At 43.9% G+C, this 9,445-nt stretch overlaps 1 protein-coding gene and 1 non-coding gene across 2 annotated transcripts; both read left to right on the forward strand.

The window, feature by feature from the left end:
- The first annotated feature begins 317 nt into the window (after window positions 1-317).
- RPS7 (ribosomal protein S7) lies at window positions 318-8,563 on the forward strand. The gene is made up of 7 exons (XM_077310189.1): window positions 318-468; window positions 1,544-1,625; window positions 2,065-2,136; window positions 3,851-3,994; window positions 4,264-4,328; window positions 6,316-6,466; window positions 8,449-8,563. Exons 2-7 carry the CDS (start codon window positions 1,551-1,553, stop codon window positions 8,524-8,526), a joined length of 585 nt encoding a protein of 194 aa, XP_077166304.1. The 5' UTR covers window positions 318-468; window positions 1,544-1,550; the 3' UTR covers window positions 8,527-8,563.
- Window positions 2,329-2,551, forward strand: LOC143828104 (small nucleolar RNA SNORA73 family). Its single transcript, XR_013227507.1, has one exon. It is a non-coding gene; the product is annotated as a small nucleolar RNA SNORA73 family (small nucleolar RNA).
- Window positions 8,564-9,445: the final 882 nt, after the last annotated feature.

The raw sequence follows: 9,445 nt of genomic DNA on the forward strand, positions 1-9,445 counted from the left end.
TGAATAAATCTTTGTTGGTCTTAAAGTTGCTACTGGACGCAATTTTTGTTGTGCTACTTCAGACCAACACGGCTACCGACTTGAATGAATTCAAAGATTTTCCTTTGAAAGTTTCTGTTCTCTGTTATTATGCTTATAAAAAAAATCCTGAAATTGTCTTGCAGGACATTCTGTTTCTGTTCAAACGTTATCAAAACAGTATCTCCATCGTTTGCACCGCCGCTCGCTCTCAACTACCGCCTCGCAACTCAACTGCGGAAGAACACTGAGTTCTGTCCCCGCCCCTTTCCTCCTGCGCCGAACGCGGATTGGCCCCAGAGGCCAAGTGAGGTCGGAAGCGGTTGAAGTGGCCGATTTCCGGGTGTGGCTCCAAGGCGATAGGCGGACGGGCAGCCTGCTTCCCGGCCACGGGATCTTTTGGCGTTCTCGCGATAGCTCTTCCTCTTCCTTCGGCCGGCGCTGCAAGAGGTAGGTGCCATCCATTGGGGCCTGGCGTGTCGGGCGGCGGGGTTTTTCCGCCGCGCCCCCGGCAATATCGCGTTGCGCTGAGGGAAGCCGGCCTACCTGGGCTGCCTGCCTCGGGATGCGCCCGATTCGCCGCCCTTCAGGACCCGATGGCTGACCTGCGCCGCGGAACGAGCCGGATCCTGGGCTGGCAAGCTACGGGGGAGGGGCGGCTTTGGGAAGGCCTCGCGGGTGGCGCGCGGGAGGGGAGAGGAGGGGGGCAGTGCACGGGCGTTGTCCTCGGCCTGCCTGAGCTATGGAGGTTGCAGTGGGCCAATTTTTTTTCTTGGCGAAGCTCTATGTGCTGGAGGCTGCGGCTCTTTAGCAGCCAACTCGCTAGGCAGGAGCAGCTATGTTAGTTGGGTGGCTGATCAGGAGTCCGTGGACTACAGTTCCCATGAGCCCCTGCCAGCAACATGGGAATTGCAGTTCATGGACATTTGGAGACCCATGGTTTCTCCACCCCTGGCTGAGCTGCTGAAGAAGAGGTGAGGGCCAGCCTGTCGCTTCCCAGCAGCCTTTTCCTCTCTGGTGGCCACATTAGCACATGGCCAGCAGAGCTGCTAGCTCTGGCAGCTTAGTCTGCAGGATAGGGTGTGTGGATGCAGAGCTTTGGTTTCTTTCCCCCATCTGTTATGCCACCAGCATAGCCTGCAGTCTGTTTATTTATTGTTGGTTTTATCCCTTTAAAAGCCCTGTTGATGTGACTTAGACTGAGGGAGAGAGTAGCTGGGGAGTTCACCCAGACAGTGTCGTGGCAGGTAAGGATTTGAGCCTAGTTAAAGCCGCACAGGGATATTTCACCTGTAGAGCTTCATATCGCAGACCTTCTCAGAAGCTGAAATAGGGTCTCTGGGAGATTGTGCTAGCTAAATGAGCTGCATCTTGTGTTGTGTGACTGGTTGTCTGGAGTGCTGGGGTGGTGGCAAGATAATTTCCGTTGTGGTTATGTATAGCAACACTTTTTGTAAGTGATAGCATTTCACTTGATGGTCTTGGCAGTTGTGACAGCATTGCTTGTTTTTGTTTTGCCCTATAGAACGGCCATGTTCAGTTCCAGTGTGAAGATTGTGAAGCCCAATGGCGAAAAGCCGGATGAATTTGAGTCTGGCATCTCCCAGGTAAGTGATGTGTTTTGCTAGTGGCATAAGTAGATTCTTTGCGGAATATCAGAATTGAAATCTTCCGAACAGACTCTGAAAACGCATTCAAGTTTATGTTGATACAGTGATGTAGATTTAACATGTAACTACTTCAGTGCTGTGGTAAAAATCAAGCTCCCGTGTGAGATGAGTCAAGGCATCATCCTAATAGTTTAGGAGCTACAGACAAAATGTGTTAGAACTTACACTTCCAGTAGTAGAAGCAGCTCTGAAGTGAGGTTGGAATGACTGCTCAGGGCTGTTTTTGACCATTTTGCTGTAATGATTTTTTGTGAGGATGCTTGTGAAAATAGCAGTGTTGTTTAGTGATTTCTTTCTTGCGGTTATGAACAAGTACAATCAATTATTTTCAGGCTTTGTTTAGATTAACATGTCACATTTCATTGCTTCCTTCAAGGCTCTTTTCGAGTTGGAGATGAACTCTGACTTAAAGGCTCAGCTGAGAGAATTGAACATCACAGCTGCAAAGGTAGCTTAAAATTATGCTTCCCACTCATGCACTTGGGTTCATAATGTATATGTTGTACACCTTTTGTGTATTGAATGACATTTAGGGCTCAGTATTGCATGCCATAGTCAAATGCATCTTAAATTGGAAAAGTTTCTTCCCTAAAATCACCTCAAAAGTTGTTTTTTCCCTGGCTGATGCTTCAGAATGAACCCAATGTGGGCATCCAGCAAGTTGGCTCTTGCTTGGCTCTGCCCAAGTGGCGCATGGGAGCATAGCCCTGTGAGGGTGATGACGTATGGTCCCGTTCCACAACATTGGACAGAAAGTTTTTTCTTTCCTGGCTGCTGTAGCTAGTGAAGGAGGCGTCCTGTATATTCCTATACCTTCTCAGTGCTTGTGGTTGCTGAGGAGACAAACCATGCAGGACACATCTTTGCAAAGGGCACCCCATGCTCAAGGGGCAGCCATCTCAGGAAAAGCAGTATTTGTGGTAGCAGTATTTGACTCCATTATGTTGACATAAAAAGTAACTTTTGGCAGTTGCTGTGATTTGAAGGACTTGTAAGCCTGGATTTATGTTCATATACTTTGCTACGTGCACCAATGGTAAGGTGACCAGATTTTAACATTGGTAAAGCGGGACACCATTGACGGTGGGGGGGGGGTGGTTCTTGATTTAAAATTTGGTCTATATGGAGCAACAAAAAGTTTAATAGAATGCATAGAATTCAAAAATAGTATTGTAATATATATTTTTAAAATTTCAACATATGTGCAATTTGCCAGGTACTCCCAGATGTCTCTCCAAAAGTGGGACAATCTGGTCACCTTAACCAATGGGAAACCTTAAGATATGGAAAATAACGTTACATCTGTCTGGGTGCCAACCCCCCAACATCCTTTGCAGATAATAACCTAACAATTTAGTGGAGGTCTGGTGTGGGTTGATTTTTCAAGCATGAGGTTGAGATAGATTCAAGTGGGTAGCTGTGTTGGTTTGAAGCAGCACAACAAAACAAAACCAGTGGCACCTTTAAGACCAACAAAGATTTATTCAAGGCGTGGGCTTTCGACTGCAAGCACTCTTCCTCAGACTATGAACTTCCATCATGACAGTGGGAAGGCAAAGACTCAGGGGTTTTTTGGTCTGCTGTCATTGGTTGGATGTGTGAACAGCCCTGGCAGCACACAAATTTGTCTTCCTGTTCTGAAAACCAAACCATAAAGCTGGAATAGAAGAACTTTTTAAACGGCTAGATTTCTTCTCATTCTAAATCCAGAAGTTACAAATTTAAGAATAAACGTTGGATGGACTTCTTAAGTGTTCTGTGGTTTTGGCTAACTCATGTAATGTTAAACAGTGTTCAGGTAGCATCTTGGCCTGACTCATTCTTGGCGGTTGTAAATGCCTATTGGGACACCAGATATACATGGATAGTTGTGCAGTTAAAAAACCAAAGCTCATGATCAAAGTTAATTAACCTGATGTTCTATCAGGCTAGCTAACATGCTTATCCTTGAGCATGCAGCTTCTGGTATTTGATCGGTATTAGGATACTTCCGTTGGAATTGAAGGATGTAGTCAGGAAAAACGAGCATGTAGTTGCCATTTCGTGCTTTAGTCAAGCTCTTGTCCCGCTTCATGGCTACAGTGGTGTAAATATGAATATTTAAAAAATGCAGGCAGCATTAATTCCTGGATACTTCAAAACAGGTGTCTGTTCTTACTTAGGAAATTGAAGTGGGTGGCGGTAAAAAAGCAATCATCATATTTGTACCAGTCCCTCAGCTGAAATCTTTCCAGAAGATTCAAGTGCGGCTAGTTCGTGAGCTGGAGAAAAAATTCAGTGGAAAGCACGTGGTGTTCATTGCTCAGGTATGTGGAAGCTTGTTGTGAGCTTCAGCATAAATGCTGCATTAGGAAAACAAAAGGGGGTTGGGGGAGCAGAACAATTTTGCTTTGCCTGTGAAAGTTGGACTAAACCTTAGCTGTAGGCTACATTCACAGAAACATTTGTTAATGTTCTGTTGAACTCCTCCAGCTTGCAGTTAATTGTATCACATGGGAGCTGTGCTATGGAATACCAAATAACATACCAGTCTGTTAATTGTGCTAACGGGCTACCCTGTCCTCTTCCTTTGTAGAGAAGAATTTTGCCAAAACCAACGAGGAAAAGCCGCACAAAAAACAAGCAAAAACGCCCCAGGAGGTAATCTGCAGGCATTTATGCTCTTGAGTTGATTCAAGAGATGGTATTGTGAAGTACATGTGTGTTAAAAATTGTTTTAATACCTAATCATTCCTTATTGTTACAATGGATATCTAGTTTAAAGCTTGAAGATGCAAAGAAGAAGCTTCCTGGATAGAAGTAATTCTGATATTGATCCATTATTTGCTAAAACTTTGAGCGTTACTACAATTGGAGTAAATAATAGTATAATTAGTATGGTCTGCCACAGTTTTCATACATTCATAGAATCATAGAGTTGAAAGGGATCTCCATCTAGTCCAACCCTCTGCAGAATGCAGGAAATTCACAACTACCTGCCCCCCTACAGTGACCCCATTTCAATATTCAGAGGATGCCCCTCCAAACATCCCCCCCCCCAGAATCCCTGGCCTGTCTGGTCTGGAGGAAATTCGCTTCCTGACCCCAAAGTGCCAATTGGAATTTTCCTGGACATGCAAGAAGAGCCAAGCCATGGACACAATTCCTTCTGTCCAGCCTCTTACAATATGCCCAAATTTACAGAATCAACATTTCTGTGAGGTGGCTATCTAACCTCTGCTTAAAAACTTCCAATGAAGGAAAACCCACCATCTTCTGATTTTCCACTGACCAACCACTTTGTCAGGAACTTCTGTATGTTTAGCTGAAAGTTCTTTTGAATTAATTTCATCCTATTGGTTCTGGTACACCCCCTAGGGCAACAGAAAACAACTGCTCCATCCTTTATGTTGGTGGTCCCCAACCACCGGGCCGCAGCTCCCTCTCCTTACCCCCCCCCCCCAGTAAGAAACTTCCCAGGCTGCAAGCAAATCGGCCGCTTGCGGCCTGGCAAACTTCTTTTTGTGGGGGGGGGAGAGGGAAGCAGGGCCATGCATGCGCGCAGCTGGGCCATGCACGGCCGCAAACACGCATGCATAGCACTTTTGCGCATGCGCGTGTCGCGCGTTTGCGGCCTCGCATGAAGTCTGTCCTGTGGTTTATCATTCAAGGTCAAGAACTGCTGGTTGCCAAAAGGATTTAGCTACTTTAATAGTGCTGTTCTGATGTCAGTATTGCTAGTTAAGTTTAGCTGGGTATGCATACTAGGAATAGCAGAGTTAGATTTTATTGTCAGGAATCCAGAGATGGCTTCAGCCTAATAGGCACTATTACATTTGTTCTCCCATGACCCACCCAGGTATGATCTGACGTGATGCTGTCATATCTTTTCCTACAGCAGTAATACAGGTGATGGTGGTGTATTTCTGTGGACTTGGGACACTAGCGGGCCTGCTGAGGTTCTGCTTAACTTGTAATTCTCTTGTTTCTCCTTTTGTGTTCTTGTGAGTGAAACTGGTCACTTCTGTGTTACCCGAAGAATAGACAACCTTAATTTTGATTTGAAACAGATGCTTTTAGCATCTGGTCCTTTTGATGTTTTTGAGTTGCCATGGGATGTCTCTGCAGATTTTAGAGAGCAAAAGTAGTGAAAGGGGTGGATTGTTCGGAATGATAGCTGCCAAAAATGAACCGTGAGGCACAAAATCCCAACTGGTTGTATGTCGTTAGGTGAGACATTCTAAAATTTCATCATTTGCAGGCTAGTTAAAACTAAGTACTTTGAGAATTTGGTCCTAAGGGCTCAAGTGGAAGTGGAGGCAGTAAAACTTTGGTTGGAATGGGTTGATGAACTGGAGTACCTTTATTCCGCTTTTGATGGCAGGCTATCGTCCTGCTACTGTATAACTGAGCGCTGCAAAGACTGGCGGAAAAGGCTTTGCTTAAATGTACAGGCTGTAAATGTGCTTTTACCAACAACCTTATAGCACCTGATGATAATTTTCTTAACAGAGTCTAACTATCAAATTCAAAGAATCTGTGCCATGAGGCAATATGCTAGTGCAACGTCAACATTAACATGGAAGGAAAGAGCTTAACCTTAAGCAGACTTGGGGCATAGTAAAAACCCTTGAATTGTTCTTTTTAGCCGTACGCTTACTGCAGTGCACGATGCCATTCTCGAAGACCTGGTTTTCCCCAGTGAAATTGTGGGCAAGAGAATCCGCGTAAAACTGGATGGCAGCCGGCTCATAAAGGTCCATTTAGACAAAGCGCAACAGAACAATGTTGAACATAAGGTAAGAAACCTTTTGAGAAGCTGCCACGTTTTAAGCAAACTGTATGGATGAGATCTGTATGACAGCGGCATTGGTACTTCTGAGCAGGCTAAGTGGAGTAGTGATAATTGAGTAGCAGGGATTGAGTTTGGGTTGCCAGAGATTTGTGTTGGAACTTCTGGGTACTCATCTTGGTGTCTCTTCAAGAGTTGTCTTTCTCAGCAACTTGTATATCTGGAAACGTATTGCCTGAAGCAGTTATTCACATTTCCAAAGGCAGTGGTCTGATTAGAGTGCTGATTTTGGGTTTTGGAAGGTAGAGTTAAAATCCTTGCTCACAGCAAGAAATCTAGTGATTATAGGCTCTAAGGGTTGATATGATGACAGAAGAGAAGCCATGAGTCGTGCCCTAAGTTCCTTGATCAGGGTTTGGAGTAAAATGTAGCAACTTGGATTGGTAGCTATCAGCATCTTGGGGTTACCACAGATAGCTGGCTTGTGGGTTTCTGTAATGCCAGCATATCTTTTATTTATTATTAGATTTATTATTAGATTATTAGATCTTTTATTTATTCTGTAAGCCTCAAGGCGGCTTACAGAATAAAACCATAAAAACGATACATCCCATTAAAACAACAGTAACAGTCATAATATCCCTTAATTAAGATGGCAATAGCAAGATCTCCCCAGTCCAACTTTGCCGATTCCAGCCAACCCCATGTCTTGATCTAATTCTAACCCAGGGAGGCTCAGATAGGGTGGGACCCCCAAGGTCAGCACCAGTTGACAGCATGATTGCAGTTAAACATGGAAGAGAGGAATCTCTGCTGATGCCTCTTTTTCTTAAAAATTTTTTCTGTGGTTGGATATAGGTCTATCGGGTAATCCTCACAACAGCACTGTAATGTAGTTCAGTATTCTCTCCAGGGTGTGTGATGCTGATATGCTGTAGCTTGTCTTACCAAGGGTAACCTGTGAGTTCAAGGCAGTGATGAAAATGGATCTGGGGACAATACTGATTCCCCCCCCCCCCCCTTGCCTTTTCAAATGTGTACTGTTGTTTACATGCTGACCAGGTTGTCAACTGAGAAGGGCTTGATAAGAGGTTGATTTGCAGAAAGCCTCTTAACTGTGTGAAACTCAAGTGTTCGTGATCGGTTAAGCTAGCATCCCTATTTGCAAACGATACATCAAGGAGGAATGCAGAAGTTTGAATTGAACATTAATCTTTTGCTTTAGGAGTTAAAATAATCTCGCCCTTGCCCCCAAGGGAGGGAAGGGCAGATGGCTGACACCCCCCCTTTTTTTTTTCTTGCTTGTAGGAACAGCAACAGCTCCTTACCTGCCTGGGGCTCTGTCAGTTCTGCCTGTTGCCTGACCTTGCCTTACCCTGCCCAGCTCTCCTTCCATGTTCCCATTGGGGTGGGGAGGGAAAGCAGGTGATCACCAGCTACTTGTCTGCTGCTGACCCCCCCCCTCCCCCAGCTTATTGCCCTGCAAGCTGCTGTGTTACTGGCGGGCTCATTGGGCTATTACAACTCTTCCTGTCTGAATCCACAACCGCACTCCAAATTCTGGCCCACTGACACTTGGCTTTCACACTTGCCAATTATAGCAAACTGTTCCAGTAGTGTTTTACTCAGTTGAACATAAACTTGGATCCTTCTAGGCGCTTACGTAACTACAAGCTTGTGTTGAAAATGGATGAAGGGACAAATCCCTCTGTTACCTTCTCATCTTGAAGTTATGTACAGTGAATTGATGAACACACATGAGCACATGTACACACATGTACATAGAGTAGGGGAAAGGAAAAATGTACCTTTTACATTTAGTGAGATAGTTAAATTCCATAATACTGGACAATAAGTTTGTCTTCAATTCTGAATGCTCATGGACATAGTCTTGTATATCCATGTAACTTCTCAAGCTTAACACACATAGCTACAGAAGAAGAAAATGATTAGAAATGTATAACTGGCTTCTTTTCCCATTTTTTGCAGGTAGAAACATTTTCTGGTGTCTACAAGAAACTCACAGGCAAAGATGTTGTGTTTGAGTTTCCAGAATTCCAGCTGTAAAGTGCAAAGAAATGACTGAATAAACAGTTAATTGTTATATGCCTTGAAAGTAATGTCTTTTGTTAAAACATCTTAGTAATGAGGGGTGTTAGCTGTAAGATTTTGATATTAAAAACTAAAGGTCCCAAGTGACAGGTTTCCAGCTACTGAAGGTAGGTAACCTTAAGGTTTCCATTATTTATATACTGTGGCATCCATATATATTAGCAATTTAAGAACTTCCTGAAAAGTTGGATTTAAAAACTAAGCTTGTAGTAAAACAGCCAAAGCACATCAAAGTTTTTCTCCAAAAATAGCAGAAAAACTTCTCAATTCTTAACAATTGTAGTGATTACTTCTCAGTCCTGACACATGCTTTGAAGTCTTTAAGCCTGAATATTATTATTATTATTATAAACGGGCTTCTATAGAAATGAAGATGTTGACCAGGTCTTGATTAATGTCTGCGGTCACCACGCTTAACCAAACCGTCTCCCAACAAGACAGCCATAGCTATTCAGTAGAGTGCGGTTATACTTTTATGCACTTTTTTAGTCTTAAAGCAGCGTAGCGAAAAGGGAATGGTATATTTTAGTAAGAAAGGAGCTACTTTGATGGAGTGGAGTGGATGAAAGAAAAACGAGAGCTATTCATTGTTTCCCATTGAGTTCTTAATGAATGAAATAGAACCACTCTGTTTCTGGTGTTCACTATTTTAAAGTTATCAGTTGTGGACTTCATTTAAAGTCCACTTTTTTATTGGGAAGGCAGATAGGCTCATAAAGTTGGGGGAGACCTCCAGGGTCATCTTGTCCAATCCTTGCAGAATCCAGGAAATTTGCAATTACCTGCTCACTATAGTGATGCTAATTCCATGCCCAGGTGATACCCTGCACCGAAAAAGACCCCCCTCAGAATTCCTGGCCAGAAGAAATTCACC

The sequence above is a fragment of the Paroedura picta genome, chromosome 1 (genome assembly GCF_049243985.1).
Source record: "Paroedura picta isolate Pp20150507F chromosome 1, Ppicta_v3.0, whole genome shotgun sequence".
NCBI lineage: Eukaryota > Metazoa > Chordata > Lepidosauria > Squamata > Gekkonidae > Paroedura > Paroedura picta.